This window comes from Saimiri boliviensis, chromosome 2 (genome assembly GCF_048565385.1).
Source record: "Saimiri boliviensis isolate mSaiBol1 chromosome 2, mSaiBol1.pri, whole genome shotgun sequence".
In the NCBI taxonomy this organism is placed as follows: Eukaryota; Metazoa; Chordata; class Mammalia; order Primates; family Cebidae; genus Saimiri; species Saimiri boliviensis.
The window spans coordinates 110,157,509-110,177,553 of NC_133450.1; the positions used below are offsets into that span (position 1 = coordinate 110,157,509).

A 20,045-nucleotide genomic window follows, 5' to 3' on the forward strand; every position below is an offset into this window, starting at 1 on the left:
TTTTGATGTGCTTTGTTGTGTCTCTTTTCCCAGCCAGTCTGTCAGCTCCTTGAGGACAAGCTCTGTGTCTGACTCTCCTCCTTACACCTTTCCCCTGGGAGCGTCTTCAGCACCTGCATTCTCCCCCTCTCCCCGCCCTAGCCCCTGCAATCCCTGTGTCCCTCCAGAGCTGAGTGGGGTTCTTCCTACACAGTGCGTGCTCAGTGCATACCTGTTGAAATGGAATTTCAGATTCTCAGTACCTTTTAGAGGATATCACGTTCTGCTGAGGGTTACAGTTATTTGTATACGTTCTATTTTTCCTGTAAGGTCAGGGGTGGCAAACATTTTCCATCCGAGCCAGATAGAAGAGGCCTTGTGGACCATCCGGTCTCTGTTGCAACTACTCAAATTTGCAACCACAGACGATGCGTAAATGAACGGGTATGGCTGGGTTCCCATAAAACGTTATTTACCAAACAGGCAGTTGGCCTCGATTGCCAGCCGACACCAGATTATCAGCTTCTGAAAAGGCAGGCTCTGTGTCTCATTTGCCTTGTGTCTCGAAGAGGCCATGCAAAGAGTGAGTGCTCTGTAAATACTCGTTTGGGGATTATTAAATGAAACAAAAGGCTGGAATTTGAGCTGCGCATATGCAGGCCTCATGACCCAATGTTTCAACTCCTAGGTCATACCCAACAGGAGTGCCTGCACGTAGCCACCAGAGGACATGTGCCAGGGTGTCCATGGCAGCACTGTTTGTCATGGCCCCAAACTGGAAGCTACCCCAGTGCCAGTTGACAGAAGACAGTTAAACAAGTTAATTGCAGCATATTCACAAGATGGAGTACTGTGCAGCAATTAAAATTAATGTGCTAGATGTAAAAATATGGATGGATCTCACAAACATGATGTTGAATTAAGATGAAGCTACACATAAAAGGTTACATACTGTATGACTCTTCACAAAAAATTTAAAGGCAGGTAAAACAAATCTGTGCTGTGAGAAGTGAGGAGAGTGGTTGCCTTTGGTGGTAGAGGTGGCTGGAAGTGGGGACTGGGGGCTTCCTGAAGCCCTGGCTGTGTTCTTTTCCTTGATCACTGTGCTGGCTGCGGGGGGCTGTGCAGTCTGTAAAAATTCTTCAATCTGTGCACTTAGGATTTGTGTACTTTTCTGTATGAATGCTAAAGTTGCACAAAGCATTCCATTTAAAACGAAAGAAAACCGAAAGTGGTTTGTCCAAATATTATTTAACTTAAGACTGCTATCAGCCAATGCTCTGCCACTGCTGCCCCCTACTGCTCCCAGATATGGGCTCTTTGTCCTAGAAAGGGGCTTGGGAAGCCTGGTCTCTCCTTTCATCATCTCTTTCACCCAGGTGTACAAGAGCAGAACCCGGCATTGATCATTTCAAGGATGGAGCCAGTGTTTCTGGTCTGTCCCTGCCTCAGCATCCCCCACCGCCCCTGGCATCCATACCCGCAGTGGGTGCTGTAACAGCATCTGGGCTCTGTGGTCTTCTTTGCAGAACATCGTAGCTGTGGGAGCTGGCTTCTGCGACAGCCTCCGCTGCGGAGACAACACCAAAGCTGCCGTCATCCGCCTGGGACTCATGGAAATGATTGCGTTCGCCAGGATCTTCTGCAAGGGCCGGGTGTCCACAGCCACCTTCCTAGAGAGCTGCGGAGTGGCCGACCTGATCACCACCTGCTACGGAGGGCGGAACCGCAGGGTGGCCGAGGCCTTCGCCAGAACTGGGAAGGTAGTCCCTCACCTGCCCTCCCGTACCCCTCCTTCCTCACTTGAGACTCCTGGCTTGGGGTGAGCTGCAGTCCAGCGGAGATTCATGCCGGCATCTGTCTACTGGGATTGTTCTGTCTGCCTGGCTGCTTTCACTTGAGTCTTCTGTTCTTTGTGTCTTTATCTTTCCTTGGCTTGCAGCAGGGTATTGAGGCTCTTCTCTCCACTCTGCTCTTGAAATAAATGATGCCAGGCCAGGCGTGGCTTGTGCCTGTACTGCCACTGCTTTAGGAGGCCAAGGTGGGCGAATTGCTTTAGGCAGAAGTTCAAGGCCAGCCTGCACAACGTAGCGAGACCCCATCTCTTCAAAACAAAGAAAAGAAAAAACTTAAAAATTAAACAAGTCAATCATCCTTTTGTCTTTACCATTTTTTTTTCTATATAATCCTTTGTTTTTAAGACCATTGAAGAGTTGGAGAAGGAGATGCTGAACGGGCAAAAGCTCCAAGGACCTCAGACTTCTGCCGAAGTGTACCGCATCCTCAAACAGAAGGGACTAGTGGACAAGTAAGTCTCTTGGTCACCCATGAAACCAGATAAACGTCCATTGCTCCTGTTCCCAGGACTCCCAGCCCCATGGAGATGAGCTAGACTATTTAACAAGTGCACTTAGAACTTTCCTGGATTAGTTCTGTCCTTTGTGTGATATGAACATCTGTGATGAGAAGCATCCACCTACCCCAAAAACAAATGTTTACACAAAACCCAGGCTCAACGAGAATAAAAGGAGCTCAGTTCTCTAAATCATGTTATAAACTCTAAAGCTTAGAATTCCAGTTTGTCCTGTGGGGTGTTTGGTAAAATCTACATATCATACATTTTAAAATTTATAAAATGGGCCAGGCGTGGTGGCTCATACCTATAATCCAAGCACTTTGGAGGCCAAGGTGGGCGGATCACCTGAGGTCGGAAGTTCAAGACCAGCCTGACCAACATGGTGAAACCCTGTCTTTAAAAAAAAAATTATAAAAATGATTACTTTTTGCCGGGCACGGTGGCTCAAGCCTGTAATCCGAGCACTTTGGGAGGCCGAGGTGGGCGGATCACAAGGTCAAGAGATCGAGACCATCCTGGTCAACATGGTGAAACCCTGTCTCTACTAAAAATACAAAAAATTAGCTGGGCCTGGTGGCGCATGCCTATAATCCCAGCTACTCGGGAGGCTGAGGCAGGAGAATTGCCTAAACCCAGGAGGCGGAGGTTGCAGTGAGCCGAGATCGCGCCATTGCACTCCAGCCTGGGTAACAAGAGCGAAACTCCGTCTCACAAAAAAAAAAAAAAAAAGATTACTTTTTTTGTTTTATAAAAAAATATGGTCATGTTATTAAAATGTCAAACAAGTCAGAAGGGAAGGAAGGACAAGGTAGCCCAACACTGTACGGTCAGAAGGGAGCTCTGTTAAGGTTCGACGCACAGCCTTCCAGTCTCGTCACTGGGTGGGTAGATGCGGGCATGGGATGGGATGGGATGGGATGAAGGGGTGGATGGATGGATGGATGGATGAGGGATGGGTGCATGGGTAGATGAGTGAGTGGATGGATGGGGTAGGTGAATGGATGGATAGATGGGTGGGTGCATCCATCCTCCATTGCCCTTCCAGGCCAGTTGTGTGTTAAAAGTGGGCTTGAGTCAGTTTGTTTGCCACCTGATTTAGAGAGTGAGCCCTGTAGCACCACAAAGCTTCCCAGCCTCTCTTGAGGCCACTCCCCGGCCCTACCTGCTCCACAGCACTTTCTCTTGCCAATTTACTGAGCATGATTGTGGGTGACCATAATCAAGATGCCAACTATACCACTCTATAAAATGCTTATGCAGCACGTTGTATGTATTCCTAACTCTCCCGTAATACTCTCTGGGGGAGGGGAAGTCTGGTTGCCTAGGACTGGAGGGAGCTGAGCAGCCGGATTGACATGCTGATTGTGGCTGATTCAGAGCAGGAGCTCTCCAAGCTGGGAGGAGGGTCGTGGATGCCTTGCTATTATCTCTGGTTGCAGCTCCTTTATCCTGGTTCTGTCAGTTCAGGTGCCTGCTGGTCTTCGTCAAGCATCTTTACCTCCCTCTGCACCCAGCACCCCTCCTCCTTTTACCCAGAACAAATTCGTCAGCCATGGAGTTCCTTACTGAAAGCTAAAAATGAAGGTGGATGGAGCATTCGCCTTCCCTCTTTAATTTGCACTTTATTTTTCTGAAATGGCTTTTAAAACCAGCCAGGCAGAGATGGAAGCTCACAAACAGGCTGCCACAGGAGGAGAACTACCTTTAAATAGTGACTAAAAGGAAAATGCGTCTGACATGCATGGTTTTCCTTATCTACTTAGCAGCAGACACTCACACGTTTGTGTGTGGTTGGACTACTTTAATGACCACTGAGATTTATAAAGAAAATTTTTTAAGTCTAAACACACACACACACACACACACACACACACACACGGCACACACACACACACACACACACACACACACACACACACACCTGGCTGCTTGGTGAGTCTCTTCCAACCAGAATTTTCGAGTGGCACCTGTGTGCTACCAAGGGGTGCCTTGATAGGATTCTGTGGATGGACAGGTTGGCTGGGCATTGGCCTGTTAGCTCCAGGGGGGCATGGATTGGAACTGTGATTATGGGGTCAATAGTTGCCTGTTTTCAAAAGCAGGTGTAATCAAGCAGGCAAATCTCTGCTCCGAGCAGACATCTCTCCTTGGTCATGTCCCATTTCATTTCTTCTGATTAGAAATTGAACAGGCTGGGCCCAGCACAGTGGCTCACACGTGTACTCCCAGCACTTTGGGAGGCTGAGGCGGGTGGATCACCTGAGGTTGGGAGTTCAAGACCAGCCTGACCAACATGATGAAACCCCATCTCTAAAAAAAAAAGAAAGAAAGAAAGAAATTGAACAGGCTGCACCTGTGCTTAATAACATCGCTGCTGGGTTGGAGACAGCAGCGCCCTTCTCCTGGCTGGAGTGTAGACTCCCCTGGGACTTCTCCCCATTTCTCGCACCATCTGCCTCCCAAAGGCAGAGGCCTGTTGTTCTCCTCTTGCACCACCTCTTTGATTCCTTTTTTTTTTTCCATTCTGGCCACCACTACTCTGGTCTTCCTCTGTTTCCTCCTCCCCTCCCTTCTCTTCTCCACTGCTATAGAAAAAAAATAGCAGGAGGGCAGCATTCAAGGCTGCCCTGTGGCTTATGAGCCATGTGGTCTTGGGCAAGTCACGTATTTTGCTGTTCTGTGCCCCAGTGTTCTTATCCACAAAATTAAGATGGTAGACCAGATGATCGCCATGATCCCTACTAGCTTGAGCATTTACAGTCAGAGACCTCCTGCTCTTATGGAGTGAAGCACACGGTCCTTAGGTGGAGGCAGCCCCCCTCAATCTAGTATCCACATAACTTCCGGTAGTACCTCCACTTACTTCTTTTCTTGAATGGAACTTGCAAGTTCCTTCTCAGACTCTCAGTTTACCTTAATTACCTTTTCAAAGGCCCTGTTACATTCTGAGATACTAGGGGTTAGGACCTAAGCATATGAATTGGGAGGAGGGCACCATTCAGGCCATACACATTGTTGTAAGCTCCTGGGTCTCCATCTGTCACCCAGGCTGGAGTGCAATGGCGAAATCTCAGCACTGCAACCTCCGCCTTCCAGGTTCAAGAGATTCTTGTGCCTCAGCTTCCCCAGGAGCTGGGATTATAGGCGCATGCCCACATGCCCAGCTAATTTTGTATTTTTAGTAGAGGCTGGTTTTTACCATGTTGCCCAGGCTGGTCTCAAACTCCTGAACTCAAGCAATCTTCCCACCTTGGCCTCCCAAAGTGCTGGGATTACAGGTGTGAGCCACTATGCCTGGCCTGGCTTTATTTATAATACTGCACATCCCTGCACCTAGTCTGAAGTCTGATACATCTTAAACCCTCAGTATTTATTAGTGGGATAGCTGACTGACTGGTTTGTCAATTTTGTAAATGAAATGTTGTCTTTTGTCTTCCTTTCACCTCTAACTTTATTTAGAGAGCTTTCCAAACTGATCGAATTGGCCTTTTAGCATTTTGTATAATAGAAAATAATATTTAGATGGGCAGTGTAGCCTAATGGTTGAACATTGGCTTCAGAGTCCAAAACTGTGATTCAGTTTACTCGTATATAGAATGGGGACAATATTTTCGACCTCATGGGGTGATTGTGAGGATTAAACAAGTTACTTGTCTGCAGAAATTTCCCCTCTCCCTACTTCATATCTCCTGTTAATATCCCATCCACAGAATACACTTTGGAAATGCTAGTTTTAAAAGTTGGGAGTGCTTTCAGCTTCAAGAGCAACACTCAGTCACAGCAGGCGGTATGGAGGGGGACATTAATAAAGTGTTGGCCCATGTGGCTCTGTATTAGAATCTCAGTGATCCTGTTGGCCTTCCCTTGAACCTCAAGATAGCTGCGGCAGCTCCAGGCATCACATTCACTTCTACACTCAGCAAGGAAACAAGAGTAGTCTAAAGTAACAGATTTTTCCTTTGGTGCCTCTGAAGGAGAGAAATGTTCAGCAGATACATTATGTCTTGCTGGCTAGGACTTCCCCAGAAACCTTCAGCAGATATATTGTGTCGTCCCCAGAACCCTTCAGCAGATATGTTGTGCCTTGCTGGCTCAGACTGTGTTACTTGGCTAATTCTAGATTAAAGAAAGGCTAGGAAGGTGAGTAGGCTCTCTCCAACCTTGGGAAAGGGAGAAGCAGGTTGAAAATGGCTTTGGTTGGCCAGTCTTCTGCTACCACACTGCTTTGCGGACATACACATCGTTCTTGTTTCAGGAACAGGGAAACATAGCATGAAAGGACAAAGAAACGGGCTGAATTTTGTAGGCTTTAAATCCCATCCACAGGAATTTCTTCAGCAAATCCTCACTGAGCACCTGCCCCTGCTCTGCATTGCACAAGGCACTGAGGATACAGTAGTGAAAAACACAGACTTGGTCCCAGTCCTCGTGGAGCTTTCTTAGTCCAGGACACACTGACCATCTTGTGGCTACTGTTATCAGCTGTCGTTACTGCACATCCACCATTTGCTAAGTGTATACTATACACTCCACACGTAAGTCATTTAATACTTGCAGCAAGGCTGTATATCCAGTCCTGTTTTACAGATGACAGGGTCAGAAGGATTGTGAAACTTGCAGAGTTAGTAGGCTGTAGAGTCAGATTTCATTAGGTCTACCTGACTCCAAAAAAGAACAAAATATCCCAAACCTTAAAAAAACTACAGTAAAAAAAAACAACAACCCTACAACGATAGGCTCTCATAAAGACATGTGCTCTGTTAGTACTGTCTGTTCTTTTTTTTTTTTTTTTTTGAGACATAGTCTCACTGTCGCCCAGGCTGAAGTACAGAGGCACCATCTCAGCTTACTATAGAACTCCACCTTCCAGGTTCAAGCCATTCTCCTGCCTCAGCCTCCCAAGTACCTGCAATTACAGGCATATGCCACCACACCCAGCTAATTTTTGTATTTTTAGTAGAGACAGGTTTCACCATGCTTGCCAGGCTGGTGTTAAACTCCTAACCTCAGGTGATGCGACAGCCTCGGCCTCCCAAAGTGCTGGGATTACAGGCATGAGCCACCACACCCAGCCTGTTCTTCTCAAATTAAATTACCATTATAAGATTCTGTCCAGCTAATTTTCAGGATTGCCTTTCAAGACTCCGTTGATAGGCCGGGCGCGGTGGCTCAAGCCTGTAATCCCAGCACTTTGGGAGGCCGAGGCGGGTGGTTCACAAGGTCAAGAGATCAAGACCATCCTGGTCAACACGGTGAAACCCCGTCTCTACTAAAAATACAAAAAATTAGCTGGGCATGGTGGCGCGTGCCTGTAATCCCAGCTACTCAGGAGGCTGAGGCAGGAGAATTGCCTGAACCCAGGAGGCGGAGGTTGCGGTGAGCCGAGATCATGCCATTGCACTTCAGCCTGGGTAACAAGAGCGAAACTCCGTCTCAAAAAAAAAAAAGACTGTTGATTCTGCCAAGCTCACTTTGAGCTATGTGTGTGTGTACTTAAACGCCTACTGAAATTAGTTATTTATTTAGCGATTTCTGCCGTTAAAAGAAAAAAAATTACTAAGTAGCTGTGCCCTGGGATTGTGCTGTTTTCTTACAACGGATGATTAGCCCACCCCTTTGTACCCTCATCCATTCCAGACTTTCACTCATATGTGTGTTCGCCTCTTGGAAGAAAAGGTAAGATAGATCAAGCTTCCAGCATAAGATGAGTGCTATGCTAATTGCGGGTCCTCACTGGGATTCTTGTGGGAGCATTCCAGCCTGCATTATTTGTGGTGATGTGTGGACTGCTTCATCGTCATCGTGAGATGATTCTTTTTGGAGAAGGGAGAGCAATGCCTCCTTGCAACTGAAAATTTATTTTTACAACTTTTATAATAATGACAGAATTTAGACTCATCCAAGATTTGACCAAGAGTTGGAGCCACAACTCTTTCCATAAATGACAACAGTTTGCCCGGTAGGATGACCATGTGACTTGTTTGTGGACAATGCACTCCAAATCTAATTAGACAGAGCATGGTCTAGGTTGCACCAGGATCTGACAGCCACAGCGCAGAGGCTCTCTGCAGACCAAACAGTAAAGAATGCAGAAAGGGGTCACTGTGTTTTCCAGAGTCGCATGCTAACCTGCAATGTGTCAGGACAGAAAACCTAACTTATTCTCTGAGGCAAATCCAGTGGCCTAACCTTGTCTTTTCACATTTCTTCCCAACTAGGTTTCCACTGTTTACTGCAGTCTATCAGATCTGCTATGAAGGCCGACCAGTTCAAGAGATGTTGTCTTGTCTTCAGAGCCATCCGGAGCATATCTAAACTGAATTGCGCAACGTGCTGGGGAAAGCTCTGCCTTTCGGATCCATCTTTTGGGTTCACGTGGAAACCAGGACTTGGCAGCATGATGTTTGCTTGACTGTAATCTCATCATGGATATGTATGAATTTTTACAGGTTCATTTTTAAATTGTGGGAGGAAGTTCATTGGCAAAGATGTCCTGGGCAGCAGCTAAACACACACACACAAACATGTGAATGGCAGTTTCTTCCTCATTCTGCGGGTGTTTCTATGAGCCAAAATTCAATGTCTTTTTAAAAAATTGTTTATGAAATTTCCACACAATGGTAGCTTATAAAATTGGAATGACCTCAGCTAAATTGTTTTAGGTGTAATACATACGGATTTGAGTGGGGGATTTCTTTTTTCTCATTCTTCTAATGTTAAATTTTAACCAGCATTAACATGGTAGACTGGATGAGTGTGTTCAAAGATCAATATATTTAACTTCTAAACACTATCTCAAAGCCAGCCTAATTAACTACTTTGTGGGCTGACCTTTGTTTTTTTAACAATCAGGTATTTTTAATTAGATAATCCACTTCCGTATTTCCCCCTCACTGCAGTTGTCTGCATTTTTAGCCTCTTTTCTCTTCATTAGTTGTCAGAATGTGCCTTCATCAAGGCTCAGCAGTGACAGAAGACAGAGAACTCATCTGGGGTTTTCCTGCTGTGTCGGGCACGTTCTTCTGATTAGCAGACACTTGTATGATGCTTTTGGCTGGTTAGTGCTCTTTTTGCAAACATTTCTCTTAAGCATCACAGATGCTCTGGGGGGCCGGGGGCTACTGTTACTCCTCTTGTTAGATGCCGTCACTCTTCCTGGTCACCCAGTGAGCAAGGACAGAACCAGGAGTCAATTACAACGCCAAGGTACGTGACCCTCCAATAATTCACTGGGCTGATTTGACCCCTGACTAATTGGTTGTGGCAAACGCCATGTGCAGCCTTTCCTGGGGCCGCAGGAGGGCTTCCTGCAGCTGAGATCTGTGCAGGCCATCCTCAACGATGCCTCTCCCAAGTGTACTTCTCGGTTCAAGAGCAGCAGCTTCACTTGGTGGGTTGGTGGCGGGCGGCGGGCCTCTGTCAGAAATGCAGATTTCCAGGTCCCATCCTGGACCTCTGAAGGGTTATGGCGTCTGTGCTTTGGATACTCACTGCAATCAGAGAACCACTACTTGAGAAAATCTGCTTTAACTTGGCATTCCTCTAACCATGTCCCCTGGGACATGAGTCCCCCAAGATCCAGCGGTTATTCCAGGTGCTCCCCGGAAAGGTCCGGTGAGTTTGGGAAGTACCGTGTCTGTACACCCCTTGAAGGTGTAGAATGTATGTTCATACATCAGTGGAACCCATTTTTCTAGCCCAGCAAGTCCCAAACACATTACACTGAAGCGAGATTTTGGTGAGGTAACTTGCTGGAGTTTTCAGGGAACGCTGTTCTAGGCTTAGGTGACCTTAGGATGACTCAGGTAGACCCTTCACTCCCTTCGAGGAACTAGGATGAAGAACTACCTGTGGTATTGCTGGTTCCGAACTTTGACAGTTCAGGCCTGCCGTGAATCTGATAAAGCTTTAAGGTGACACTGTTGTACAAGATGTCAGCTTTGCTGAAACGCACATTACCTGGACTAAGTGCTTTAATTGTAGAATTAGGATGGGATTGATGTACTGTTTTAAGTGAGATTGGCTTCAGAATAGCGTTACAGTACTTTATATAGCACTTGACATATGTTAAAGGAGCGTATGAATGTAATTTATATATTCCTGGAATTTCAGTTACTTTGTGAGATTTGGGCCTGTCCCTCAACCCCAGTTTAGGATTTTTTTTTCTAGACCTTTAAATGATTATAAACTAGATTTTTGTGGGAATTTTAACTCTATCCAAACCATTTTTGGAGCATTTTAAAGCCCCATACACAGAAGTATACGAAAGCACACAGAACGTTACAAGTGTCAGTTTTAGCACCGCCATGAACCCACTTTGCTTGTCTCATGAAAAATCTTTTTTAAAGTTTGTACATAGGTAACAAAAAGTTACTTTTAAAGATACATAAAGGGCTGTAAGCTAATTGTGGTGTCTATTAAGCAGCATAATGAGATGTGAGGAGGTGGGACTTTACGTGTTTGGCATATTTTCATCTGCATTCAGCTTCTTACTCTGGGTTTGTATTCGAGTGCTATTTCTTTACAAATCCCCTTGTAATTACCACTCTGAAGTCTGCTGACTGTGTCTCCTGAACATACTTAGCATATTCTGCACATCATGGAAAAAGGCAAATTTTACAAGTTTCTGCTGTACTAACTGTAGATATTTATTGCTCTGTGAGTTGTCTATTTTTATAACCACCTGTGGTCCATTGTTCGTTTTAATTCATATTTCTTACGAAGTATGGTAACAAGGAGGGAGACACCTAGATTAGAAGCTCAATTTGTACTACTTCAGCCAATCTGTGAATGTAAAAACTACACCGTGGCCTTGCTGTGATCCACTCTTCTGCAGTGCGGAACAAATATCTGAATGAAATCCACCCTAGGAGATGGAGTCATACTGAACTTGCGGTTTTTCATTTTAACTCGTAACTATAACATGGCCCCGTGGCATCCGCACCAGGAGGGCGTCGTGGTGGGGTGTCGTTGTGATAGGGGACTTCAGTTTTTCCACTAGTTCTTATCTGCTAGCCTTTTACATATATGTGTTCTGTATTTGTTTACAGACTGGAGGTGGATATATAATTTTAAACCTTGGTTTAATAAACATTTAACCCCCTAAACTTGCACCATGGATTCTGTTTTTCTTTTTATCAGCTTCGGTAAACGTTTTATTTGTCAGCTCTTTTTTCCTGAACTGTGTTTCCTTACCAATATCAAAGACAGTTTTCAACAGAAGGGCTTCCTCTCTAATCCCAGGCCTTAAATGCATCTGTTTTTATTGTTTACTGATATTTTTACATAATCGCAGTATAGGATGGAGACCTTCTGGTGAATTTGAAATCCCCTTCTCCCGACTCTATGTATACCTTTAAAAGCTGGGAAAGTATAACCAGTGCTGATCTCATAAAAATATGAGGGAAATTCCTAGGATCCTGAAACACATAGAGGACTGACTGGCAGAGTCGAAGGGATTGAACTGTGAAGCTTATGCTACACCGGAGCCCACCAAAGTCCGTGTTGTCGAGGAAATAAATGAGCTGAGAAAACCCAAGTCTAGGCACAAACAAGGAAGCTGAGGCCCATGTGGAGAAAAACATTTTGTTTCGTTTGCCGCAGAGTCTGGCCGTGTCACCCAGGCTGGAGTGCCGTGGTGGCACATGCCTGTGGTCCCAGCTCCTCAGGGGGCTGAGGTGGGAGGATCACCTGAGCCCAGGAAGGTTGAGGCTGCAGTGAGCAGAGATCACGCCACTGCACTCCAGTCTAGGAGACAGAGTGAGACCCTGTCTTGAAAAGATAAATAAAACGATTGCAAAATAATTCATTAGGAGTGAAAACCAACAGATTTTTAAAAGCAGGGTTAGAACCTTAGGATTTTAGATAATTTGAGTAATGTAGTAGATACTTTTTGAAAAATCATTTGAAATCCTTTATAGAGATGGGGTCTTACTGTGTTGCCCAGGCTGGACTGCAGTGATATGATCATAGGTCACTACAGCCTCCAACTCCTGGGCCCAGGTGATCCTCCTGCCTCTCAAGTAGCTAGGACTCCAGGGACATGGTACCACACCCAGACTTTTTTTTTTTTTAAGTAAAGATGGAGTCTTGCTGTGTTGTCCAGCCTGGTCTCATTCCTGCCCTCAAGCAGTCCTCCCACCTCAGCCTCCCAAAGCCCTGGAACTACAAGCAAGAAACCTGGCCAGATGCTTTGAAAGACATTTTAAAAATAAATAAATAAAGACATAAAAGAAAGATTAAAAAATAAATACTATGGGAGAAATTTAAAAAAGAACCCAGGCAGGCAGATTTGAAAAGGAACCTATTCGAACATTTAGGAATGAATATAATCATTTGAATTTTAAAAATAGGCAAATAGAAAGGTTAAAGAATAGATTTGACAGTGCTGCAGATGGAATTGGCAAGCTGGAAAATAGATCTGAGCATATGAAAGTAGCAAAGAGCCAGGCGTGGTGGCTCACGCTTGTAATCCCAGCACTCTGGGAGGCTAAGGCAGGCAGATCACGAGGTCAGGAGTTCAAGACCAACCTAGCCAGCATGGTGAAACCCCATCTCTACTAAAAATATAAAAAATTAGCCAGGTGTGGTGGCACACACCTGTTGTCCCAGCTACTTGGGAGGCTGAGCCAGGAGAACTGCTTGAACCTGGCAGGTGGAGGTTGCAGTGAGCTGAGATCACACCACTGCACTCCAGCGTAGGTGACAGAGGGAGACTCCATCTCAAAAACATAAAGTAGCAAAGAAAATATTTGAGAATTTAAAGGGTAAGTGAAAGATAGAATAAGACTTGAACATAAATCTGATAGGAGTTACAGAAGAGAGAAAAGGGAGGCAATTTTTGAAGAAAAGGCTGAAATTTGTCCTGAATTAATTACGTGCATTCAGGGCCGGGTGCGGTGGCTCACGCCTGTAATCCCAGCACTTTGGGAGGCCGAAGTGGGCAGATCAGCTGAGGTTGGGAGTTTGAGACCAGCCTAACATGGAGAAACCCCGTCTCTTAAAAAAAAAGAAAAAAAATTATGTGCATTCAATTTTATGTTATTCTCCATAATGTATTTCCATTAAAATGTAATCACATGGTCTGTATAACTTTTTTATGACTGCATATAACTAAGTCAATAGTGAACTTTTTTAACGAAAGAAACTTTATGAAAACTCTTTGCATAATCTAATTTACTGAAGCACTGATTGATTCACGTTACTGAAGCAAGCGATGTTGCCTTTGGTAGGGATGGGAGACAGCAGGCATAGTTCTGTGGGAAGACTTGTAGCTCTGGCTTAACCATTTAATATCCATGTTGTTTAGTCAACTCAGCTAACTCCTCTTTGAAGTTCATCTTTTTTCATTGGCAAGTGGGAATAATGTCTGTGCAGCCTGCCTCATAGAATTGCTGTAAAGGTCCGTAAAGACCAGGAAATCAACAAAGTAAAGGAGAAAAATTAAATCATCATGGCAGTAACTGCTTGTGGCAGAAACAATGCCATGCGTTCACTAAATTATTTCTCCCTCTCTCTCTTTCCTTCCTTCCCTCCCTCCTTCCTTCCTTCTTTCTTATACACAGCTAAGTTACATTTCCCAGACTCCCCAACAGTTGGGTGGCACCACATGATTGAGTTCTAGCCAATGACAGGGAGAGAAAAATATCACTTTCAGGTGTTCTGTTCTGTCTGATTATTATTTCTTCTGTGTGTGCTGGTTGGATGTCGATTTCCAGTATGTTCTGGAAGCCATACATTGAAGATGATGGACCCTTTTTCAGCCAGGATTCTACAAGACAATGTAGAGAAAGTCCCCCTCCCCCAACCTTGGTCCACATTGGTCTGTGTTTGATATGCACAAAAATTATTTTATTATGCCACTGAGACATAGGGGTTACTCGTTATAGCAGCTAGCATAACTTCACTTCATACATTGCTAAAAAGATGTTTGAGGAGATCCTTTTGTGATTAATAAGTGTGATGATTGAGTTGTCATGCTTATGTGTGAGATGTGTCCCCCGCAATCCTGCAAACCTGTCACAACATCTGCTCATTATCAGACATGAAAAAAAAAAGTGTGTTTCAGGAGTTAAAAATGGAACTTGCAGAGCCAGCCGCGGTGGCTCATGCCTGTAATCCCAGTACTTTGGGAGGCCGAGGCAGGCGGATCACAAGGTCAAGAGATCGAGACCATGGTGAAAGCCCGTCTCTAAATCATATATATATATGTGTATATATATATATAAATGGAACTTGCAGAAACATCAAGAGATGAGGGAAATTTCCATCCTTCGGTCACTACGGCATCAAGTGTCTGTTTTGCCATCATTTGTTTGGACACAGGAGGCTAGATAGGAGCGTGGGTGTGCCTGTGGGTGTGTCTGACTCTCTCCTCCCCAGGATAACTCTGGCTAAATCCAAATTTGTATATCCAATCGTTCTTCTTTCTCCCCCTGCTTCTTTTTTTTTTTTTTTTTTTTGAGATGGAGTCTTGCTCTGTCACCCAGGCTGGAGTGCAGTGGCACAATATTGGCTCACTGCAACCTCAGCCTCCCAGGTTCAAGCGATTCTCCTACCTCAGCCTCCTGAGTAGGTGCGACTACAGGGGAATGCCACCACACCCAGCTAATTTTTATATTTTTAGTAGAGACAGGGTTCACCATCTTGGCCAGTCTGGTCTCAAACCCCTGACCTCAGATCTGCCCGCCTCAGCCTCCCAAAGTGCTGGGATTACAGGCACGAGCCACTGTGCCTGGCCTTGCCGTTCTTTCTCTAGGACTAATGCCATCAAGTTCCAGGACTTATAACACGTGCTTCCTTAACATCAGAGAAGGCTTCACCAGGTGGTGATGTCCTTAAGATGTCTTCTTCATTTCAAAAGCTTTAAGTTTGAAATGTCACTAGATCTTAGATAAGGCCACGTGCTACTTGTAAAGCCTGAAGGAGTGGTTCTTCAGCTCCCCCCTCAAAGACTGAGGAATTAAAGTTCTCTGAATTGTACACATTGTGAGTGAAATTGAGCCATTGGAAAATACTTTACTGTTGAACTCAATACACTCTGTCATTTGTCAAATTGGTGTTGACTTGTGACAAATGGAAATGCTTTTATGCTATGATGGAAGTGTTATTTGTATTTTTCATTACTAGTCTTATTTTATTTTATTTTATTTTTAAAGATGAGGTTTCACTATCATGGCCAGGCTGGTCTTGAACTCCTGACCTCAGGTGATCTACCCACCTCGGCCTCCCAGAGTGCTAAGATTACAGGCGTGAGCCACAGTGCCCAGCCCTACTAGTCTTATTTTTAAAATAATTTTTCAATAGATAACACAGTCACTTGGCTCAAAAATAAAGCCCACTTTCCAAGTAATTACTGGTTTTTAACATAAGAATTTCATTTGATATGCATAAGCAAAATATATACACTTATTCCCTTCCCCATTTCTCTATACAAAATTGAGCTTACCAGACACATTGTTCCACATCTCGCTTTTTTTACTTAACATGACATCTTGACAGTCTTTTATATCAGTTATTTTTAACAACTGCATGTTTAACTTTTTGTTTTGAAACAATTACGGATTCACAGTAAATTGCAAAGGTACCCTCCACCCAATTTTCCCCTAATATATTAACACCTAGTTTTTAAAACTGTAAGTCAAAATAACAGTAGCAAAATACCTTCAGCACCGTTTCTTCCTTTCCTTCTTTTTAGTCAGGGTTTCCCTGTTGCCAGGCTGGAGTACAGTGGCTTTATCCTGGCACAGTGCAGCCTCTAGCTCCCGGGCTGAAGCATGCCTCCTGCCTCAGCCTCTTCCAGTAAATGGGACTTCAGGCATGCGCCACCACACCCAGATGATTTTTTAATATTTAGTAAAACCAGGGTCTTACCATGTTACCAAGGCTGATCTTGAACTCCTGGCTGCAAGTGATTCTCCTGCCTTGGCCTCCAAAAGTGCTGAGATTGTAGGCATGAGCCACCATGCCTGGCCCACTTATAGCACGATTCTAAGTGCTTTGCATATGTGAACTTATTAATAAAATTGTATCACCCCCATATACAGATGGGGAAGTAAAAGCACAAAGGAGCTAAAGAATGTGTCCAAACTACAGAAACAGTGATTAATGAGGCCAGGTTTTGGACTTGGGCCATTTGGCTTAAAAGTCTGTGTTCTTAACTCTTAGATAAGACTGCATTAACTCCTTTGAGTAATGGGTGTCCACAGTTAAGCGGAAGCACACAATGGTTTGAAGGGTTGAAACGGTAATCACTCTTCATTCTTCTGCAAACTTTCATAAATGTACTGTGTTCCTGCGTGCGATATATTTTAAGACAATACTGTTTTAAAACTTTTTTGATAGTTTCAATATTGAACTTTCCATATCAGTATAATCTCCTACATCATTCTATGTATCTGCATCATTTTCCATGACTTTGCCTTAGTTTATTACAGATGAATATTTGGGTTATAATAATTGGTGCAGAAAACATTCTTGCACATGGATTTCTGCTGACTAATATGAGTGAACCTACAGCATAAGATGCTGGAAGTGGAATGCTGGCTCAAAGGTATGTGTGTTCTGTATTTTAATAGACACTGCCAAATCCCTCTTCAAAAGGATGGCTGCAATTTATGCTTCTGACTCACTTTCTGCTCTTAATTACCTCTAGAACCTCTATTAGGGAATTCTTTAGAATAACTAGAGACCTACATTGAACCAGTAAGTCCCAGAATGTGAGCTTTTGTACTTATCAATAATGTGTCTCTCCTACCAGTTTCACTGTAAAAAACAAAAATTTTTGTTATTCAATACTACAATTGTGTTGCAGAAGCCATCTTACTGTAGTTGTAACAGTTGATAGTGAAAGGTTTTTTGTGGTTTTTTTTGAGACAGAGTCTTGTACTGTCACCCAGGCTGGAGTGCAGTGGCGCAATTTCAGCTCACTGCAACCTCCATCTCCTGGGTTTAAGAAATCCTCCTGCCTTAGCCTCTCAAGTAGCTGAGATTACAAGCACCTGCCACCACGCCTGGCTAGTTTTTTGTGTTTTTAGCTGAGACTGGGTTTCACCATGTTGGCCAGGCTAGTCTTGAACTCCTGACCTCAGGTGATCCACCCACCTCAGCCTCCCAAAGTGTTGGGATTACGGGCGTGAGCCACAGCACCCAGCCTTGAAAGTTTTTTTTGAGTCACAGAAAGGTTCATGTAAATGAGATGTTTTTAAGGAATGTTAAAACAAGAAACATTATTAGTATTATTATTATTTTAATCACAAATTTACTATTTAGGCAAAACCTCTTCAGGCCTTTGTCAAAACAAGATGAAATGAGGGTAAGATGCATTTCTGGGAGAGTTCCAGGTTCCAATTAACTATGACCCTTGCCCACTAGAGGTCGCTCTTGCGAATAACTTTTCTCTAGGCAGTTGGCATCCTGTGACAGACATTATTCTTATGGCATTTTAGTCAAGTTTTTAGAAAGACACGTATTTCTTACAAACTAAACTGAGTTTGCACTAGGAAGTTACCCAGTGTCAAGGTTTCATTTTGACTCTAACTCAAAACAGATGACTTTTTTTTTGTTCCAATAAAACTTTATTTACAAATATAGACAGTGGGCCAGATTTGGCTTGAAGTTTGTCAATCCCTAGGTTAGCAGACAAATTTTTTAAACAAGAAAAACAGAGTCGATGCAGTCTTTCTCTGCAAGGGACACAGCCCGGGAAATAGAGGTTTGGAGCAAAACGTGAGTCACCAGAATACCAAGGATATCAACAAAGAGATGCGTAGGGCCAGGAATGGAGCCGGGGCATGGAGCTTCCACGCCAGCGTCCAGGGACCTCCATGTGTTCAGCTATCTGGAAACTCCCAGACCACAATTTTTTACATATAGCAGCTTTACTTTCACTGCTGCCTGTGTCCACTTAGATGTCTGGGGGGATTTTGTTGCTTCTTGGTCTCTTTCCTTTCCTTAAAGTGGGAGATCCACTTACGAACGTCTTTATTAAATTTGGTTTCTTCTCTCTCTCATTCTGACACTGACATTCTGACAACACACACACACACACACACACACACACACACACACACACACACTTTCTTCCTGCTTTTTGCTTTTATTCCAGGAACGCATCTGGGAAAGACTTTTAAAGGAAGCAGTTTCAGCAAGGCGAGTGGTAGGAAAGAAAAAACCTCTTTGCATCTTAATGTTCTTTCTGATTTGCCTTTTATCTTTGAGGATAGCATAATTTTCACTAGGATGCTGTATAATCATGAAACTAATGAAATTTAAGCTTCAAGACCCCTACTTTTGTAAATCCTTTTTTTTTTTTTTTAATTTTTTTATTTTTATGGAGACAGAGTCTTGCTCGATCACCAGGCTGGAGTGCAGTGGTGTGATCTTGGCTCACTGCAACCTTCACCTCCCAAGTTCAAGCGATTCTCCTGCCTCAGCCTCCTGAGTAGCTGGGACTACAGGTGCGCACCACCACAACCAGGTAATTTTTGTAGTTTTAGTAGAGATAGGGTTTCACCAAGTTGGCCAGGACAGTCTTGATCTCTTAACCTTGGGATCTGCCCACCTTGGCCTCCCAAAGTGCTGGGATTACAGGTGTGAGTGTAAATCCTTTCTAAGGCTCTGTACCAAACTTTGTTTTCATATATTTTTATTTTTCTTAAAGTGATGTCCCCCAAAGTCAGGACTTTGAAGTCAGGTGGGGATTCAAATTTGAGTCCTGTGTAAACTTGGGGAAGTCACTTCCCCCTCCTCCTTAATTTTCTTGTCTGTAAATAGTATCTTTTATCTTGAGTGTCTTGAGAAGTCAGAAAGCATGTAATTTGATTTTCCCAGTTCCCTAAACACATAGGGGACTTCATGATGGAAAGAACCCAGAAAGAAAATGACAAATCCAAATTTGGATTGAATGGCTTGGGGCCTTCTTAGGAAGATGTTCAGGAAGCAAAAGAACATTCTGGACTACAGATCAAAAGGGGATGAGGAGCAGAGATGTGGAGTGAGGCCAGGGTCCAGGCAGTGACTGAAGCCAGAGCTGGGTGAAGGAAGTTTCTGTGGGGCAGGAAGGAAGAAGTGGGAGTCTCAGCCCAGCACAGTGCCCAGGGTGAGGCCTGAACTTCAGAAGTTCACATTTCATTTCTTGAGGGTAATTTCTAAGTCTCTCACTCCGTTCCCCAGGACTTACTCATTCGTGGCCCTGTTCTCATTGATCTGCAGTCCTAAGTGTGACAACCATTCGAAGTCCGTTTAAAATTAATTATTGCAGTCTACTGCCATGCCACCCTGAATACGCCCGATCTCGTCTCATCTTGGAAGGTAAGCAGGGTCGGGCCTGGTTAGTACTTGGATAGGAGGCCTCCTGAGAATACCGGGTGCTCTAGGCTACTTTAATATTTTTAAAAAATAAAATAATAGGCCGGGCGCGGTGGCTCACGTCTGTAATCCCAGCACTTTGGGAGGCTGAGGCGGGTGGATCACGAGGTCAAGAGATCGAGACAATCCTGGTCAACATGGTGAAACCCCGTCTCTACTAAAAATACAAAAAACTAGCTGGGCATGGTGGCGTGTGCCTGTAATCCCAGCTACTCAGGAGGCTGAGGCAGGAGAATTGCCTGAACCCAGGAGGCGGAGGTTGCGGTGAGCCGAGATCGCGCCATTGCACTCCAGCCTGGGTAACAAGAGCGAAACTCCGTCTCAAAAAATAATAATAAATAAA

At 44.3% G+C, this 20,045-nt stretch overlaps 1 protein-coding gene and 2 pseudogenes across 7 annotated transcripts in view; all 3 read left to right on the forward strand.

The window, feature by feature from the left end:
• Nucleotides 1-11,448, forward strand: part of LOC120363004 (glycerol-3-phosphate dehydrogenase 1-like protein) — a 61,341-nt gene extending 49,893 nt beyond the window's left edge. For all 7 annotated transcript variants that reach the window (XM_074394023.1, XM_074394018.1, XM_074394020.1 and 4 more), the window contains exons 6-8: nt 1,509-1,742; nt 2,181-2,287; nt 8,554-11,448. In XM_074394023.1, coding sequence (XP_074250124.1) covers nt 1,509-1,742; nt 2,181-2,287; nt 8,554-8,650 — 438 coding nt within the window. In that variant the 3' untranslated portion in view covers nt 8,651-11,448. The remainder of the gene's footprint in view (nt 1-1,508; nt 1,743-2,180; nt 2,288-8,553) is intronic.
• Nucleotides 11,449-14,272: 2,824 nt separating this feature from the next.
• LOC120363006 (small nucleolar RNA U13) lies at nt 14,273-14,384 on the forward strand (annotated as a pseudogene).
• A 5,210-nt stretch (nt 14,385-19,594) lies between these two features.
• Nucleotides 19,595-19,713, forward strand: LOC120363005 (5S ribosomal RNA; annotated as a pseudogene).
• The last annotated feature ends 332 nt before the right edge of the window (nt 19,714-20,045 follow it).